A 20,318-nucleotide genomic window follows, 5' to 3' on the forward strand; every position below is an offset into this window, starting at 1 on the left:
CCCATAATAGCTCCCGTGCCAATGATGATCCCTTTGCATGATTGTATTGAACGCATCAAAACAATCACTTTGGCCTTATTACGAAGCTTCTCCACCGCCCTTTTTATCTCTCTCTATCTTTTTTTGGATAACTGTCACTGAATCATTTTCCTTCCTACCAATTATCATCATCTTATATTGCTTAGTTCCGACTTCCGATAATAAATCTTCAATTAATGTAGCTATCATAAGTTAAAAAATATTTATACAAAAAGTGTGGAAATCAGAAGGAGTTTGAGGTGATACTGTCGGGTTCTTCTAGAGCGTCATCGTTATTCAAGGGGCCATTAATAATGTAGATGCCGATTGATACTTGTTGTGTTTCAAAGACATACTTGATGGTTTCATCTTCTTCAATCATAGGGTTCGAGTGTTCTGTATGCAAATCATTATCCACAGTCTCTTGTTCTTCAAGTCAGAGATATAGAAAAGGATGACACTTGACGACTTTTCACTGAAAGTTTGTACCTAATTATAGGGAGTTAATTAATGACAATGAAATATAAGAGATAATCTTTGATTATCCTTATATTATTGTTTACTAATAGCTCTGGTAGTAGTGAAGAATTTAGAAAAAAGATAAATAATTTATAAAAATCAAGAATTTTAATTTTTAGATTTTTTTAATTGTTATAAATATATTTAATTCTTGAAATTAGAATTGTTAATGAAATTAACTTTTTAATTATATGAGGAGGGATTGATAAAGTCCCACAGAAACTTGTTTTTTTAGCTAGACAGTACTAAAAGATCAATTTTTATTAACCATTTAATCTTCTAAATAGTAGATGATAGATAAACTATCATCCTGTTATAAATCTGCCAAGACAAAAAGTCAAGATTTTTTTATGGGGATTTCTAACTAGTCACTTTTTCTTTAAAGTGATATCAAAAAGCACATGTATAAGTTGTAAACAACTTATGCATTTTATTTAATATGAAAATAATTTTTTTAATTTTTTTCTACTAGTTTTAGTTTAAAAAGTAATTATATATCTGGTAGTAGATTTTCAATCTACAAAATCATTTTTATTATCTGATTAAATTTATCACTTTTAGAAAATATAAAAATCTAACTTCATTGATTTTATTGATTTTCATTATATTTTTAACTTCTAGGAATATAAAAATAAAAGTTCCACTTTATTTTCTATATATCATTATCTTTATTGAATCACATTTAATATAACAATTGTTAAATATTAATTACTCTTCTTAATGTTTAACACAATTTATTAGTAGTTCATCACTAAGTTAATTGTTATGAAGTAATACTCTTAATAATAGTTAGAAGAAGAAATGATTCTCAGTATAAGATTCACAAAACGTACCACTTGAAATGAACATTGGCTTGTTGATTCTCGAAATGGCAAAAGATTGAAACTACATATATCGAGAAAAATGTTCGTTCATGGTTGGTGAGGGTGGAGTTACTCCTGAAGCATTTGGAAGCATAATCATACAGAGTGTGTTTGATAAAATGATAGAAGTTGAGCTCTTTGATGCTGGTGTTTGAGTTTAGAGAAGGAATAGGAAGTGCTTCAAATGCAAAGTGATCGCGACATGATAATGCTGATTGAAGCACTTTCAAACATTCAGCGTATTTATGGAGTGATGCTAGCTAGCATTGCTCTTCATGATAAAGGTCCAGTCTCTTGATGCTTTCAGGGTCAATGTTGTCCCATGTACTTTGTAGCCATAATATGTACATGTTAGATAACTCTTCTATGTGTGATTTGGTGATTTTTGGTGTGTTTCATGGATTGATTCTTAGCGCCAATGTTGGATCGAAAGTATGTGTTTGCTTCATTTTAGATATCTTTATCTATAAAGGAAAAAAGCCAAGTTAGCAACACTAGTTATCTTTTACTAGGTCCTGGTAGGAATTCGTACATATTGATTGTTGTCCACAGCAGCTTGTTTTGTACTTTCTATTAGCAAGTGTGTTTCAAAGTGGGCAGCAATAAGAGGTTGGTTCAGAAGATAATTCACAGATATAAAATACAAATGTTTTAATCATTTTTCTCATATTATTGTTATTTATAAAATATATTTTTTCTACAGTATCACTATTGATTTTAATGGTTCTTTTGGATCTTTTATTATAGAATTCTATCTTATTTCTAAGATTTTTTATTTTATGATTAGATTATCCTTTGTTTATGCATGTGCTGTATATGATCATCTTACTGCCAGTATTGACAATATTGCAGAGGTATCCCAGAATAACTCACAGATCTTTAAAATATATAAAATAAGTTAAAATTGAATTCTAAATATATAATAAATTATGTACTTTATACAATGAGATACGATCTAATATTATTAATATAAAAATTTATTAAAAAATCCTTATAATTAAAATATTAAATAATTCCAAAAAAGAAAAAACAAATAATTGTGAGGTTAGTCCGTAGAAACTAACCGAACCTGAACCCATAGAGTGCTGTGATCATCTCTCAGTGATTTATTGCAGCGAAACAAAACCAATATAATTTTTTTTCTCTAAAACTTTTAAAAATGTGTAAATCTCCAAGTGAACCAACTCGATCATTGGCGAGCCAGGCAAGAAAGAAGAAGGGAGGGAGAAAGGGTGGGTCCTCTATGGGTTCAGGTTCGGTTAGTCCTGTGGACTAACCTCACAATTGTCTGTCACTAAAGCTAAGACAATTAGGTGAGTCCTATGACTCGAACCTGAACCCATAGAGTGCTGCCTCACACAGAAGAGCAGCTACAAAGAGCAATGACGAAAAGTAAAAGACAAGGAAGAAATACAAACAAAGGGTACAGAAGAGGAAATACAACAATAGGATACAACAAAAGGGGTAGTACAAAGAGTGGTGTTTTTTTTTGTTAGGTTGCTGCAGAAGAGATCGCTAGGGCTTAAAGAACACGTGAAGTGAGATTGTTATGCACCTGTCAAGATCGTCTATAGTATTGATCAAAAACTGTGCTAGATGACCAATTGCCTATCGTGATGATATCGTCGAGTGACGCGCCACGCTTTAGAGCCAGATCGGAAGCAATCGACCGTACCGAGGGAACACCAGACGACGAAGCTACAGGGGCAGAACGACCAAGTAGACGATGAAGCCAAGCACCAATGGTTGCACAGGACAAAGGGGACTCTACCTTGACACTGTTGACAAATAACACCTCGGGAGGACGAGCAGAAGCACCAGGGTGATCGCGAAGCACCTTAAATGCTAGCACCGCACACAGGGAGCGGTTGTCCACCAAAGGATGGATCAACAAAGTTTTAATGATGCGTCGACCTCCACGACGTTCCTTGGGGGAGACAATTGTCAACGAAAGCAAGCTATCCGAAAGCATGCGGGACTGCGACAGCTGGATACGATGCAAGTCTGACAGGCGCAGAAAGGCAGCCATTACCAGCAAAAAAGCAGTTTTGCTATTAAGCACAGACAATTTTGTGACTTGCGAAGAATCAATTGTGGCCAAGTACCGTAACGTAGGTGTAATATCGAAGACAGGTAGCTCCAAAGGCCGAGGAGGTGCTTGACCTGCCCAATGACGAAAAAGCTTGCAAATACCTGGATGGCCCCGAAACTGTATCGCTGTGACATGAAAAACAAGCACTGCAGAACGAGAAAGCTTGATGGTAGAAAGTTGAAAACCCTCCTCGTGTAATGTCGTCAAAAAATTGATCAGTTCTTCAACGACAAAATGATTGGGATTGATGACATGATGCTGACACCAAGCGACAAAACGGAGCTGGCCGGGTAGGTATGATTCGTTTGTAGTAGTTTTGGCAAGCAGGGAGCACAAAACGCCATCAAGGCTGAATCAGATAGACCCCGTTGCACAAAACGGCTCCTGATAGCGTCCACATGGAGAGCTTCCAAGCAGGGTTCGTCTATGGCGACACCGCATATAATGAAGTCAGCTCAATATGTTGAAGAGGATCCAAGAGAATCGGTGACGCCGTCGCCATCTGGAGCAGCAATGGGAACCAAAGTGCCGACGGCCAATAAGGAACCGCTATCGTCGCCGAAATTTGTTCGGACTGGATCTTCCGTAGGCAAGCCAGAATAAGTTTCCAGGGGGGATGAAGCCATGGGCGGTGAAATTGGTGCCACGAGAGAGTTAGAGCATCGATCGCTATTGCTTGGGGATCGAGGCGCCATGACACGTAAGTTGGTAGCAGATGATTGTTGCGGTCGGCGAACAGATCTACGTCGTGACGTCCCACCTGATTCTCGATCCAACGAAAAGTTGCTGGCCGTAGACGCCACATCGAGGTTGCTGCAATCCGTTGTGAAGCTTGATCGGCTTTCACATTGTCGATCCCACGAATGTGCTTCGCCACAATCTTCAAGTCCTGCGCGAGGCACATTTCCCACAAATCCCGTGCCAGAGCGTTCAGAGATAGAGACCGTGTCCCTCCTTGTTTGTTGACATATGACGCGGCTGTTATGTTGTCGGTCCTGATTAAGATTGTTGCCTGTCGTAGCTGGTGAAAGGTTTGTAAAGCCAGATGGATGGCCTGCAGTTCCCACCAATTGATCGATTGACACACCTCCTCGTGTGACCAAAGACCCTGTACCATGCGATCCTGCCACACCGCTCCATAGCCCCGATCACTGGCGTCGACATAAAGCCGCTGTTGGTAGTGCTGGGGTAAGACGGAGCGGCCGTTCCATCGTTGAATGCTGTTGTGCCACATCTGTAATTCCTCCTGACAATCCTCCGTAAGTAGACAAGGACGATCCCAACCCTTGCCTTGCCTCACATGGCAGTTCTTGAACCGCATCAGAGCTTGCGTATACAGATTCGTTGGAAAAATTGCAATCGTGGCCGCGCGAAGATGCATAGTGACGCTGTGCAATTTTGAAGGTGTTTGCCAGGGTCAGTGCAACAGTTCGGCAATCGACCGTCGTAGATCCCAAAGTTTCTTGCCAGGAATTTGGGCAGTCATACTGCAGGAGTCGATTTTGAACCCCAGATGTTCGATTGTTTGACTAGGTACTAAGTTCGACTTGGTCTTATTGACCAGCCATCCCAACTCTTCCATCTTGTTCATCACAAGAGACGTCTGCGAGGCTGCCAACTGGTAGGACTCGACACACAGAATCCAGTCGTCCAAATATGCCGAGATCCAGATCTGCTGACGTCAGGCCCAGGTGAGAAGAGGCTTGCAAATTTGAGTGAATAAAAATGGAACTTGAGACAGGCCAAACGGGGTTGTCCGAAACTGAAAAGTGTTGCCCTCGAAGTGAAAACGGAGATACTTGCAGGAGCAGCGATGAACAAGAATGTGCAGGAAAGCATCTGATATATTGAGGGACGTCAGAAAGTCAGATGGACGCATCATTTGTAGAACTTGTTGGAGTGTTTCCATGCAAAAATGAGGAGCGTGCAGATATTGATTGAGGCGGCGCAAATTGAATACTAGTCGATGACCGCCTTGTTTTTTGTCGATAACGAACATCGTGCTCATAAAACCAGGGGAGGAATCTGCTGGTTCGATGGCGCGCTTGAGAAGCAGGTCGGCCACTTCTTGTCGAAGCAGCTGACGTTGAGATTGGTTGTGGGGTGTGGTGGCGAATATTTTGGTGGTGAGAGGTGGATTCGAGCGAAAATGCAGGCGAAGACCGTCCTTGATGACCGAGTGAATCCATGAACTGTCGGTCAGGCGTACCTAAGCCTGATGAAATCTTGAAAGGTGACCTCCTACTGAGGTGCGTTCCCCGTTGGTTGTTGAAACGGGTTGTTGGATCGACCGTTGCCGTTGTTGTTTCGGTTGTGGTTGTTGTAGGATTGGCGATTGCGGTGAGTGTTGTTGCTGTTGTTGGAGCTGCGTTGGTTGCTGAAGGGGTAATTGTATGCTGGCTGCCCGCCACCTCCCAGTAGCGGGACACCTCGAAAAAACCAACTATTATTATTTTGATGACGAAGAGGTCGGGCGTCTCTGAGTGTTTTCTGGAGAGTCATGTTGTTGGACACTGCTTCTTTTAAATTGATCTATACCTATGGTATAGTCGCGTTTCCCACACAAGGGCAAAGAGGTAAAAGAGTGGTTCACCTCCCTCAGGGCCAAATTATTATGTGCTTCGTTGGCAACACCACCAACATGTAAAACTAAGGTACGAACATCATTGACGATGGCAAAAATACACTCCACTCAGTCAGGAGGAAGAACTGGTAACAACGAGTGCGCCAACACATCTAAAGGGCGTAAAATGGCAGACAAAGCATACTGGAGTTGTCTTAAGGATTGGTCCTCATGACAGTGACTGGCCGAGAAGTGTTTAGCCGCCTGAGGCAAAGTAGCTGGGGGTGCATACTTGACACCTACCAAAGGTGGATACCGTTCAATCAAAGCCTTGCGCTCCTCCTCGAAAGGGTCTGGGCAAATACACCTCGTTCCAGTGTAGGCAGAAGTTCCCGAAGCGCAGCCGAAGGTTGCCACTCAATAGCTTGTCGGGTAGGCAGATCATGGAGGCTAGGGATGGGACTTGATCAGTTTGGCAGGGTGCTTGCAGCAATTGTTGCAGTAAATCTTGTTGTTGTGCCACCTGTTGCACAAGCTGTTGCAGTTGACTACTCTGTGACTCAGAAGAATCGTCTATTGGGAAAGATCAAAGAAAAGCTGCAGATATTGCCCGGTGAGCGAAAGAGATGATCGAGTTAGTTCACTTGGAGATTTACACATTTCTAAAAGTTTTAGAGAAAAAATTTTTTATTGGTTTTGTTTCGCTGCAATAAATCACTGAGAGATGATCACAGCACTCTATGGGTTCAGGTTCGGTTAGTTTCTACGGACTAACCTCACAATTATTTGCTTTTTCTTTTTTGGAATTATTTAATATTTTAATTATAAGGATTTTTTAATAAATTTTTATATTAATAATATTAGATCGTATCTTATTGTATAAATACATAATTTATTATATATTTAGAATTCAATTTTAACTTATTTTATATATTTTAAAGATCTGTGAGTTATTCTGGGATACCTCTGCAATATTGTCAATACTGGCAGTAAGATGATCGTATACAGCATATGCATAAACAAAGGATAATCTAATCATAAAATAAAAAATCTTAAAAATAAGATAGAATTCTATAATAAAAGATCCAAAAGAACCATTAAAATCAATAGTGATACTGTAGAAAAAATATATTTTATAAATAACAATAATATGAGAAAAATGATTAAAACATTTGTATTTTATATCTGTGAATTATCTTCTGAACCAACCTCTTATTGCTGCCCACTTTGAAACACACTTGCTAATAGAAAGTACAAAACGAGCTGCTGTGGACAACAATCAATATGTATGAATTCCTACCAGGACCTAGTAAAAGATAACCAGTGTTGCTAACTTGGCTTTTTTCCTTTATAGATAAAGATATCGATCCAGCATTGGCACTAAGAATCAATCTATGAAACACACCAAAAATCACTAAATCACATATGGAAGAGTTATCTAACATGTACATATTATAGCTACAAAGTGCACAGGACAACGTAGACCCCGAAAGCATCAAGAGACTGGACCTTTATTGTGAAGAGCAATGCAAACTAGCATCACTCCATAAATACACTGAATGTTTGAAAGTGCTTCAATCAGCATTATCGTATCGCGATCTAAACTCAAACACCAGCATCAAAGAGCTCAACTTCTATCATTTTGTCAAACACACTCTGTATGATTATGCTTCCAAATGCTTCAGGAGTACCTCTACCCTCACCAACCATGAGCAAACATTTTTCTCGACATATGTAGTCCCAATCTTTTGCCATTTCGAGAATCAACAAGCCAATGTTCATTTCAAGTGGTACGTTTTGTGAATCACATACTGAGAATCATTTCTTCTTCTAACTATTATTAAGAGTATTACTTCATAACAATTAACTTAGTGATGAACTACTAATAAATTGTGTTAAACATTAAGAAGAGTAATTAATATTTAACAATTGTTATATTAAATGTGATTCAATAAAGATAATGATATATAGAAAATAAAGTGGAACTTTTATTTTTATATTCCTAGAAGTTAAAAATATAATGAAAATCAATAAAATCAATGAAGTTAGATTTTTATATTTTCTAAAAGTGATAAATTTAATCAGATAATAAAAATGATTTTGTAGATTGAAAATCTACTACCAGATATATAATTACTTTTTGAACTAAAACTAGTAGAAAAAAATTAAAAAAATTATTTTCATATTAAATAAAATGCATAAGTTGTTTACAACTTATACATGTGCTTTTTGATATCACTTTAAAGAAAAAGTGACTAGTTAGAAATCCCCATAAAAAAATCTTGACTTTTTGTCTTGGCAGATTTATAACAGGATGATAGTTTATCTATCATCTACTATTTAGAAGATTAAATGGTTAATAAAAATTGATCTTTTAGTACTGTCTAGCTAAAAAAACAAGTTTCTGTGGGACTTTATCAATCCCTCCTCATATAATTAAAAAGTTAATTTCATTAACAATTCTAATTTCAAGAATTAAATATATTTATAATAATTAAAAAAATCTAAAAATTAAAATTCTTGATTTTTATAAATTATTTATCTTTTTTATAAATTCTTCACTACTACCAGAGCTATTAGTAAACATAATATAAGGATAATCAAAGATTATCTCTTATATTTCATTGTCATTAATTAACTCCCTATAATTAGGTACAAACTTTCAGTGAAAAGTCGTCAAGTGTCATCCTTTTCTATATCTCTGACTTGAAGAACAAGAGACTGTGGATAATGATTTGCATACAGAACACTCGAACCCTATGATTGAAGAAGATGAAACCATCAAGTATGTCTTTGAAACACAACAAGTATCAATCGGCATCTACATTATTAATGGCCCCTTGGATAACGATGACGCTCTAGAAGAACCCGACAGTATCACCTCAAACTCCTTCTGATTTCCACACTTTTTGTATATATATTTTTTAACTTATGATAGCTACATTAATTGAAGATTTATTATCGGAAGTCGGAACTAAGCAATATAAGATGATGATAATTGGTAGGAAGGAAAATGATTCAGTGACAGTTATCCAAAAAAAGATAGAGAGAGATAAAAAGGGCGGTGGAGAAGCTTCGTAATAAGGCCAAAGTGATTGTTTTGATGCGTTCAATACAATCATGCAAAGGGATCATCATTGGCACGGGAGCTATTATGGGTGTTATTTTGCTCTTGATACGAGCTTCACCACAAACATCCACTTTCTCGCTCAATGCTAATCCTCAATTTACCTCTTGTGGTAAAAGTAACCCTGCCAACAAAACACTTAAATAAAAAAACTGCTAGTGTATGCTTACTGTGTAAAGACTTGTCTGCTAATTATGGCGTGGTTCTGTGGCAGAAATGGCAACGACTCAAATCAGCGCGATGGAGCAGGTTGCATGTTGTCGACAAACATGGATTACATAACATTTATATTATGATGTATAATGAATCAATTCACATGACTAAGAAGGTAACTGATGCTAATAAAAATATAACCATGTACCTTTGTTTTTGCCATCTTATTCGCCTGCCTTGAAGCCCATTGAAGAATGCTGCTGGGTGAAAGTAAAGAATCATGTTCGTAAAACGCCCTTAACGCCTAAGGAAAACCTTGCCACTAAAATACAAAAAACCACAAAGATTGTCCCTGCAAAAGACTGCCGTGGTTGGATCCGTCACTCTCAGAAGCATTTTGGTAGATGTCTAGACATGCAACATATATAGATGCATTCCACTATTAGGATAATTTTGTATTACAGATGAAGATTCAGTGTTTCCAGCAATTAATGTCGCTAGCCCCAGACATGTCGTCTGTTTACGAATCATGGCGCTTGCTTAGAAATCAAATGTTGCTAGCTGGGCAAAAATCTCACATAACACTTCTTTGGTTGCTGGATTGCTCCGCTGCTCTTTTGTTCATGAGCTATGATAGTAAACCTGTGGTGCGCACCGTGACATAGGCAGCTAATGTCATATATCGATGCACGTTTAAGCAATACTGCTCTTCGTTGCGTATCGGAATCAACGACAATGGACTCCACGTAAGTCCACAGTGTCAGAGAGCGCATCTTTCATGCCCTATAATTGTCAAGTGGGCATCCATTGCAAATGCTCCAAGTGCAGGCAGCAATTATGTTTACAATTGGGGAATCATCCATCCTCAGCAGACAGTCCAACAATGGCACGCATATCGTGGCGTCTGCAGTTGCATCTACCTTGTCTTTTTCTCTATATTGCCTCGACAAACCATAGATGTTAAGCTGATGTATGTATCACGCTAACGTTAAAGTCGTCAAAGCGATATCCAGCTCACGCCAAAGTGAACGTGATGGGGCGCCATGCATAAAATGCGGCAGCGGCGAGATGAAAAGAACAAGACGCCGTGTGCTAAACACCCTTTCAACGCCAAATTGAAACTCGTATCACGCCAAGATGGAAAAAGACCAAACCAAGTGCTCTTTTTTCTAAAGAGTGATGGGGTTGGGCGCGTTCCTGTCCTCCGGAGAGCTCGATTAAATATAGAATATCGGTATTTACATGCTACGTATGAGAAGAAAGCAACCCTTGCAGCACAAGAAATGCGGAGTCAGATAATGCATCGTTGTCGTCGTTGTAATAAGTACATGCGTCTCTCCTGGTTGTCGGTGCTACAAGCATGAAAACTTCTTTTTCGCAAAATGATAGGTGCTTTGGGATGGTTACGCGATTACGTATGCAACTCATAATTTATTCCGGCGGTTCAAAATAATGCATACAGATACATGCCAGCAACGTGTATCGTTTCGTACGAACCAAGCGACAGAGTCGCATATGGAGTGTTTAGTACCTATGCATGTAAGTACGGTAATATGATATACTAGAGCTCGCGTTTAAATCATATAAAGTTTCATGACTCTTTTTTATGCAAGTTCCTACTTTCAACTGAAGGAAATACACACTTTAACTTTAGAAGCACAAAAACTATGCTATGTACATATAGAGAAAGTAATACTACTTGCACGTATGTAGACACTAGTATAGTGGCGAATGTTCTTTAATAAAACTTTGTTGTCTAGACTTTATATTTCATTGCAGCAATGTTTTCATTCTTAAGCATCGAGCACCATGTTGTACGCGTACACTGCTCACCTTTACCCGGGATGGCAGCCGCGCTCACATACGAGAACAAACTTATTAGGATATATGTTCTCCGCTTCCTGCTATTCAGTTATTCTTGGAAAAAATGAAGGGCGAAAAGACTCATGTGGTATGCGTTCATTTGAATTTAGTATGTAGCTGTGTGTGCTTTTCATATTAGCAGCGATGACAGCATACGAGGAGCACCATTAGGAACATGCATTTCGATGGTTCCTCCGCATCTTCTCGGGGTAGTACAGGAACTTTGTTCTTTTTTAAAAATAAAAAGCAGTAACGTTGGGGGTCATTGATGTTATGTTTTCGGTATAGTGTGTTCTTTCTTAATATATGAGAGAATGGTATACTACGTCACATATATAATAAAAGTAGTGTCTGGGTTACTTGTTTGGCAGTGTAGCGCTGATCAGCTGATGAAATGCTTTTTAGGTGCGGTTCCAGTTCTGCGGTGTTCATTGGGGTACGCCTCTTGCTTCAGCCACACACATAGCACGAGATTGTTCTGGTTCGTCGTTTTGCCCGCTGCTGTTGTTACCGTCGCTGCTTAGACACCTTAGAACCCATAAATTCTAATTGCTACTACTGTAAAGTATACTAATGACGGGGAACATATAAGAAAACGCGCTTAGATACTTGTGCCATGTAATAATAGTGAGGAACGAAAAAAGATCAGCGTAAGCGCGCTTGTCTCTTCTAGGTATTAATGAAGTGCCCTTGGTCGGGATTATATCTGATTTAGAGAGTGTGTGTTACCATCCATGCAACAGTCCAAGCCGCTAAACTCGTCTTGGCGTTAAGGCTGGTGAGAAAATAGAGTTTTGGGTTATTTGACACTTGTCCAAATGTGCTCGGTAAATCGGGAGCAGCATTCAATCAAGGGCAAGGAGACGCATTCTTTTTACTAGCACGACACTAAAAAGCATCTTCACAAGGCAGTAAAGCAGTAAGACGCACACTTGTAGACTATATGCAACTATCGCTGGGGCTTTTTCAAAAGCGGAATGCACGTGTGACATAAAGCGGCCAGACCATCGACATGTGCTACGTTAACCAATTTTACGTTATTAGCATATAAGTGAAAAAGATAAAGTGCGCACACACGTCCTTTTCTGAGCCTAGGGCAGAGGACAGTGTTCATTTCTCTTTGCCTGTCAAACTAGCACATGGCTTGCAAGGCGACTTCAACAGAGGGGAGGGGATCATACGCGCGTATGAACAAGAGGTTACGATAGTAGTAAATATTGTTTCGACAGCCGATCGTCGGTCAAGCCGGGGGTTGATCATTCCTGCATGGAAAATAAAAAGAAAAGCGGGCCTCATCCCGAAGCATCTGCTCTTGCCCTAATCCGTCCGCTCCGCCGAATTGTTGACTTGTTTGAGGTCCCGAATGCGTCCTACGAGAGTTTCCTGCTGGAGAGAGCGACACTCACGCACAGTTGGAGGGAGATTCAGATGGGGGGAGAGACAGACAGGTTTTCTCATCAAGCCAACTCATGGAACGGATCGGGTATCCCAAGAAAGAGGACTGTCGATTTCGTCGCGTCTATATAAATAAGGCTCGGGTTCGCGTTTGAAAGAACCACCATCTCTTTTTACTCTTCTATCCATTTTACATATCCAACATGCTCGGCGAAGGTGTCCTCCCTGTTACTATTGTCTCTGCCAACAACTTGCTCGATGTCGAGAACATGGGCAAGAACGATCCCTATGTCCGCATCACCACTGATATCAACAACGATGACTCGTGGCAAGTAACCGAGGTCCAAGAAGATGCCGGTGAGAACGCCAGCTGGGGCCAGACCTTCGAGATCGCTCTTGGCGGTGAGTCTACCGATCTTTTCGTCGAAGTCATGGACAAGGAAAAGGGCGTCGATACCATCATTGGTTTCTGCACTATCCCTCTCGCCACTGTCGTTGGTGGCGCTGACGGCCTCTACGAGATCTACACCATCAAGGGTGAGCCTGCTGGTGTCATCCACCTCGTCTTCAACAACGCTGAAGGTGAAGCCACTCCCGGTCGTTCCTACATCAACGATGAACACTTGGAGCGCTGCAAGAGTCTCCACCACAAGGCCCTCGCTGGTGACATTGGTACCGCTGCTGTTGGCGCTGGCCTCGCAATTGGAGCCGGCCTCATAGGCAAGAAGCTCTTCGAGGAGTATAAGGCAAAGATGGCGGCTGAAGAAGCCTAAACATTGTATTATTCATTCTGTTTATCTTTATCTTTCTTTTTTAACTATTTGTACATAGTTGTTTTAATAAAGTGACAAAAAGCGTCCTTTAACTGTAACGTTTCTCTTGGCTTTCTTTTAAATAGGGTGGTAGTGGTGGTGTTGGTTTTTCTTGTATATTGTTTCTCTACTATACCGGCTTCTATGTGTGCTACTATCTCTGCCCTTCTGTTTACATACGTGTGAATGTGGGAGCATTTAACGGTCTATGTAATGATGGAGATAAGTAGCAAGAAACGCGTCTTTTTCCTCTGCTTACGTGTGTACAGGAAGTTCAAGGGTGAGCGATTTGAAGACCGTTTTCACACGAGGGCGCGACGAAGTTCAATAAGAGCTAGCGAATTCCATAGGCTAGTCTGCCTTATGTTGTGGGACCATGTAGTCAAGGTAAATCACATATTGTTTCAAGTTTGATGGGAGCAAGAGAATGCCTGGGCAGTTTCTATATTAAGACCAATGTTTGTATTTGTGCATGGGACTTAATTTTCACTCCTTTATCAGTCGCTGTAGACATACTTGTGAAGCATCGCAGTATACCAAGCCTAATATCAAAAGGAAGATGGAATACGGGCAAGGAACAGAAGAGGATTTCGGGTTGGACGCGCGTTTATATCGGAGGGAGACACGTAATGCAAGGCTGCTGAGCTGGTTCTGACGCTGGCGTTGACGACGGTAGTACAAAGGCTTGATGTTATAGAAAAAACCAAAATACATTGACGAATCAGGGATTCCCATGTGTTATTAACTGCTGATCCTTAACTGCGAAAAAGAAACACATGATGAATAACAGTATGGGAGGAGTTGTTGGATTCGTGAATGAAGGACTACAGAAACGAAGGAGGAAGTTTATTGCTGTTATAATCAACGATGGGTGTACATGCATAGACTCAATGCGAAGAAAAGGTGTATATCAAGCACACAAAACTGTGTGTTGTCTTTTTCTTTTAAGACTGCTTCGGTCTACACATTTTATTTTCCCCAGGTGTGAAGGTGGCAGTAAGGATGACGTTTTCAAAGAAATAGCGCGTTTCTGTCACCAAAAAAAAGAAGCATTCGGAAGTGGCACTCACCATTACACAGCTTCACTTTCATAAAACTAGATCTCTTTGCCATGGGCTGTTGAATACCTTTCGTTATTCAAGAGGGTTAGATACATATATAATGCTAAACAGCACCACCTTCAATCTGCGTCTGTATCAAGATATATTTTCAGCAGAGATGCAATGCATGTTGTCCATAGTTATTTCTTATCGACCTGTCGTCGCAGTAATGTTTATTTAGATGTGTAGCAAAGCATTTATACATAAACAGTTACCGGACAAAAGGTTTCAGACTTACTCTTACTCTGTGCGTGGCAAACGCATTGTGCACATACACCCTGCAATACATACACGCATGTAGCTGCAAGAAAGAAGTATTTTATGAAATGCCGGCTTTGATTTCCCCCACTACTGCAGGTCTTTCTGATTGTACTTCTATTTATTGATGGTACGATGAGAGTGATGCTTATTTTGCTGCTGGGTACAAAGCATCATAGATGATGATGACAAATGGATGTGAAACACTTCAGCTTGCCTTTTTATTTGTATACTGTAAGAGGAGCGAACAGTCTGCAAAACTCCCAATCCAAAAAAATGAGAGGTATTTAGTAGTCCATTAGGCTTTTCTGAAAAGATTACAGCATGGTGACGCCGTTTATGTTGGATATGTACTGTATTATAGCAGCTGAAGAACTTGGTCTTGAAGCTTACACATTTCTTGATGGCTATATGTTCCTTCGTCTAAATTCTCACGACGGGCCCTCCAGAGTTTGTGAACGTTTTACTATAAAGCTATAGTGAATATCGATAACGTAATAAATAAAAGGGAGACTCTACAGTTTTTTTTATAACAAGGCATACCTAATTATCATACCATATTTGACGATAGGTGGTGATGATGTACGAGATTAATATACGATCGCACCCATATTTTAAACGTTTGTAAAATACGATTGAGAGATAACTTCTCGAGAAGTTTATAGAAAATGCGTCTCTTAAATATCTAAGTATGATACATTATTTCTATGATCTACGAGTATGTATAATCGAGAGTAGCCATAAGCGACAAGCATCCTTTTTTGGCTTCTTCGATGCATAGTGCGGCAAGTAACTGAGAAGAAAGAAAGTTGTGAGAAACATACATAGATCGATCTGAGGGCTTGCAATATTTAGCAGCTTCAAAGAAAGTAATAACTACGGACGGACAAAGCTATCACATACTCTAATAAAGCTTTAGCATATTATGGGCTGCTCGAAACACAAAACGGCTCAGGTAAAAGCTTGTATATTGAGGTCACACAGCGTTGGTGCTTGCGCGCTTACATGCAGACCACTATCGCCGCCGCACGTTTCCCTTTTCTGGCTTTTGTTAGTTTTTACAGCCAAATTTAATTTCGTCGTTTGATCGCGTTCCTACTTTTCTTTTCACAAATTACCGTTTCAAGCACGCCTCGTCATCATAACGAAAATGTCGTCATTTCGGCTACCTCATATTTCGTCGACTACAGCAGTGGCAGCGGCGGCGGCACGTCGCAATGAAAACAACGATCCCACATTAACAAGAGCTCAAACAATGGCTGCAGCACGAATACGAAATCCAACCAGTCGAATCAACAAAATGGGCGATCTCAAAGTGGCTAGCTATAAACATTTACATCTACACCCACCAACACAGAGACGACAGCCACTGACTACTAACAGACAGCCTGCAGGCCATTTATTGCCAAACAATAAACAATACCCACACATAGCAAACTATCGACGCGGACCTAGCGCTCACTCTCGCGCACCTACTGTTATCACCAATAAAGATAATACGGAGACGTACACAAAATTGAAGTTCCTAGGCGAGGTAATATTGAAGCGTTTTAATACCAGATAGAAGAGCAAATACCTACGTCTACTGTCTCCAAGAATGTATGATTACATGCAACAAAGATCGTATATAAACAACGCACGGATCGTTTTCTCTCCTTCAAAATATATTGTAGGGTGGGTTTGCCAAATGCTACAAAGTGCAAAGTCCCGAGGGACAGATCTTTGCCGCCAAAGTGATATCCAAATCAACGCTACAAGACACGAAAACCCGTATGAGATTGTTCTCTGAAATCAGCATCCATCGAAGCATGAACCATCGCTCCATCGTCCGTTTTCATAGTTGCTTTGAAGATACCCGAAATGTTTATTTGATTTTGGAGCTCTGTGATAACAATGTAGGATACGCTCCTTCTATCGTAATGGGCAGATCGGGTCAGAAAAGATACCGTATACTTACCAAAAATCCAAACGAATTGTAGACACTTGTTGAAATGCTTAGAAGTCGTAGCCGGTTGACCGAACCAGAAGTACGATTTTTCCTCATCCAGATCCTGGACGCCTGCCGATATATGCATGACAATCGCGTGATTCATCGTGATATCAAGCTTAGCAACGCCTTTCTGGACAAGAACATGAATGTGAAAATGGGTGACTTTGGCCTTGCTGCTATTTTAGTTGATCGAAGTGACCGAAAAAGGTGGGCGAGAGAAGGATAACTGTACGGGGACGGGGTGGATGCTTCGTGCACAGTATATGTATCGGGAAACTAACTGGCAAATTCTAAAGGACAATCTGTGGTACTCCGAACTACATTGCACCCGAAATCCTGTTTAAAAAAGAAGGACATAACCACAAAGTCGATACGTGGTCTATCGGTGTCTTGATGTAAGTTATCATGGTAATTGGAATTAATAAGGAAGGATTGATTCATCCGACTGAAATCTCGTCGCTTGTTTTTCTTCACCGATAGGTTCACTCTACTTGCGGGTAAACCTCCCTTCCAACAAAACGATGTAAAGCACATCTACAAGTAAGCGCCAGCACTCAGTGTAATTCCTGTAAATACTTAGACACTGCTTCACTAACGATATCCAACTTGTTCTGTTATTATCCTTAGGAAAATTAAAGCGAATTGGAAAAAGCCTTCTTATGAACTACCAAGTTACCTTGGTGATGATGCTAAGGACTTGATCGAGAAACTTCTCATCAACAACCCTCGTACGTATAAAACCCTTTTTCGCGATCGTTAATACTTTCGACCACCAGCTCCTATCACTAACGAAATCTGGTTTATGACTCGACATAAAAGGTCGACGACTATCAGTACCTCAAATCCTCAGTCATGACTTTTTCCAAAAAGGACTATTACCGTCTAAAATTCCAATTGCTGCATTGCATCGCATACCAAGCGATGAAGAATTATATCCGACAACACAGCCGCACAATGTCATGGCATCACCCGGCAGGGCAGGAGAGGCATTGCGAGATGCTATCGACGCCAATATAAGCTACGTTGATCACCGACTGATTGACGAGTTAAAGATCATGTCAGGTACGCCTGCTTGCTGTTCGCGTTGTATAAAGACTGTGTGTTGACAAAACGAGGAAAATTTGCATTTTGTAGAAGTCATAAGAGACCATCGGGAAATGTTTCCTGGACGACCTGTGGATAAGGAAAACGCTGTACCGGGCAAAACCGAGCCAGAAAAAGATCAATCACGGAAAGCTTCTTCAAGCGAAGCTTCGCCAAGTACTTCCGAGTCTCTAAAAAAACGGTAGTTATCAAAGAAAAGGCGTGCAATTCGCTGTCTCTCATTCTCTTCGGCTTCAATATATGTGGTTGTTATCTAACATCCATAGTAGACCACCCGCAGTAGAAGATCAACCACGCAAGCGCAGAAATGTGGAGCCGACAAAAACTGAAACGGAAGCGTCCATACCACCGTCACCGTCACCAACGCCAGTGGCCCCAAAGACCCGCGAAAAATCAAAAGTGTCTATTCTGGAAACAATGGCACGTGCTCTACGGGAGTCCCTGGAAGAAGCCAAGAACAAAGATGCGACTACTTGCCAAGAAATTCATGATACGGAATGGTCTCATTCAAATGTATTCATGGATAAGTGGGTTGATTACACCTCCAGATACGGTTTATGCTACAGTCTGATGGATGGTACAATCGGTGTATCATTTCTGGATTCCACCACGCTCTTGAAAAAAGATGATGAGTGAGTGTATTCCTATTAGTTGCTACGTATCGATGTAGGCTGTATTGACTGATAACGACGTTTGTTGGATTGTTTGTATGTTGCAGCTATCAATATATCGTTCATGAGCCCTTACCCATCAAAAAGGAGTCATACCACGCAAATAATATCCCAGACGAATTCAAGAAAAAGCTCTACCTCATGTCAAAGTTTAACAGTCATATGGAAACTAATCTGGCTCGATTGGCCGACAACATGCCCGAACCAGCGAAGGCTTCAAACAGCTGGGTATACATAAGCAAATTCATTGTCACTGAGCGTGCAGCCATTTTCCGCTTAAGCAACGGGGTCATCCAGGTAAATATTTGGCTAATCTTGCTCAAATTACATATGTAACAAGCACAGGCTGAGGTTAACGGTCTTTTCTTTAGTTTACCTTCTTTAACCACACCAAACTCATCTTAACTGCATGTGCGACACGATTAGTATACATATCAAAAGAGCGGCAACTGAAGATGTACGCATTAGAAGATGCTGTGACGACAGACGACGAATTCCTAAAGAGCGCACTTGAATTTGCGCACGACATACTGGATGAGCAGATTGTTGCACGCAACCGGATGTATGGCTCATAAGGTTGATTGTTGTATATAAAAACACATATTATATTCAAATATGTACAGTATCTTTTTACAAATTGTACATTGATTTAGAGGTTGGGTTGGCTGGGTGAGTGAGATACGGTGAGAGTAAATATAGATGTGCTTTTCCAATTCAACAACGGTAACGATATCCAAAAAGTTACTGCCATCCATTTTCCATTGCTGTTTAAGTGGATCCACTAGTCTTCGCCTGCTGAACCCCTTCTTCTTAATATGGTGGGTCCGTCCGCTTAAACCGTCACTCGAATATATCCCTTATAACGTCCCCAACAAGCAATAACATATACACTCAAACGTGCTCCAGAACACCTTTCTTGATCCGTTTGCTTTCGTTGTCGAGCAATAAAAAAATACTGTGTGATGGTGCATAACTGTGGAAAGCAAAGATTATCTCGTCTCTGATGGTGATTTTATCACTCCAGCATACGCCTTAACGCGTAAGACATGAACGTCCTTGAACTCAGCGAAATATCATAAAATTCATACGATGCTATAAACAGCACACAGGGCCTTGCAGTCCTGTTCTTTTGGTATGCATGTAAGGTGCGGACAGGAACATGTCAATGACAGAAAGACCGGACAAAAATGTGCTAGGTACTTTCAGCAAGAACAGGACAAGGCAGGGGTGGAAACCGAAAGGCATGATAGGAGACCGAATAATAAAAGGAAAGGGACAAGATACAGTAACTGAATGATGTTTTATTATAATATGATATTTAAGGACTATGTACGGCATAAATATATATCTTTATCTTATTATTGAATTTAATAATGTAACTGATTGGAAAGAATTGCATTAACAACATAAATGTCGGACGTTGATTCTTTATGATGGTGTTGGAGATTTTAAGGTATGATCAGTAAAGGTTGTGGAAATGACCATAGCAGTCGAGGTATGTTCATGACACTGACATGAATATGTTGAATAAAAGATACGGAGTCCTTACAGAATACATGCAACCTCATTTGAATTTACCCATAAGTAAAGCGAATTATTCACAGCAAGTGGCATTTTAAATAATCTTAGAATGCAAACACACGTAACGCACTTGAAGAAACCGCTGGGACATTTCGACTACAAAGCACGGGCACCACGAGCCTGGCTGACAAGGCGCCCACCACCCAACCAATCTTTACTTCGTTACCTCTCCTCATTAAACATCTTTATCCGGCTTGACTGTTTCCCTC

At 40.2% G+C, this 20,318-nt stretch overlaps 4 protein-coding genes across 4 annotated transcripts; 3 read left to right on the plus strand and 1 right to left on the minus strand.

Annotated features, from left to right (window-relative positions):
- Positions 1-2,958: 2,958 nt before the first annotated feature.
- On the minus strand, positions 2,959-3,819 carry BDB00DRAFT_768881 (uncharacterized protein; the record flags this gene model as incomplete). Its single annotated transcript, XM_053119775.1, has 1 exon — positions 2,959-3,819. A coding segment is annotated over one exon (861 nt), but the record flags the coding sequence as incomplete, so codon positions are not given.
- A 5,729-nt stretch (positions 3,820-9,548) lies between these two features.
- BDB00DRAFT_768887 (uncharacterized protein) lies at positions 9,549-9,764 on the plus strand (the record flags this gene model as incomplete). The annotated part of the gene is made up of 1 exon (XM_053119776.1): positions 9,549-9,764. A coding segment is annotated over one exon (216 nt), but the record flags the coding sequence as incomplete, so codon positions are not given.
- Positions 9,765-12,767: 3,003 nt separating this feature from the next.
- BDB00DRAFT_837899 (C2 domain-containing protein) lies at positions 12,768-13,464 on the plus strand. Its single transcript, XM_053124594.1, has one exon. It carries the CDS (start codon positions 12,797-12,799, stop codon positions 13,364-13,366), a length of 570 nt encoding a protein of 189 aa, XP_052976721.1. The 5' UTR covers positions 12,768-12,796; the 3' UTR covers positions 13,367-13,464.
- Positions 13,465-15,840: 2,376 nt separating this feature from the next.
- Positions 15,841-19,242, plus strand: BDB00DRAFT_837903 (kinase-like domain-containing protein). The gene is made up of 11 exons (XM_053124595.1): positions 15,841-16,297; positions 16,437-16,658; positions 16,743-16,960; positions 17,050-17,148; positions 17,234-17,293; positions 17,381-17,481; positions 17,573-17,815; positions 17,888-18,038; positions 18,124-18,489; positions 18,576-18,825; positions 18,900-19,242. Exons 1-11 carry the CDS (start codon positions 15,914-15,916, stop codon positions 19,101-19,103), a joined length of 2,298 nt encoding a protein of 765 aa, XP_052976722.1. The 5' UTR covers positions 15,841-15,913; the 3' UTR covers positions 19,104-19,242.
- Positions 19,243-20,318: the final 1,076 nt, after the last annotated feature.

The sequence above is a fragment of the Zychaea mexicana genome, assembly GCF_025766255.1.
Source record: "Zychaea mexicana strain RSA 1403 chromosome Unknown BDB00scaffold_71, whole genome shotgun sequence".
Taxonomy (NCBI): domain Eukaryota; kingdom Fungi; phylum Mucoromycota; class Mucoromycetes; order Mucorales; family Lichtheimiaceae; genus Zychaea; species Zychaea mexicana.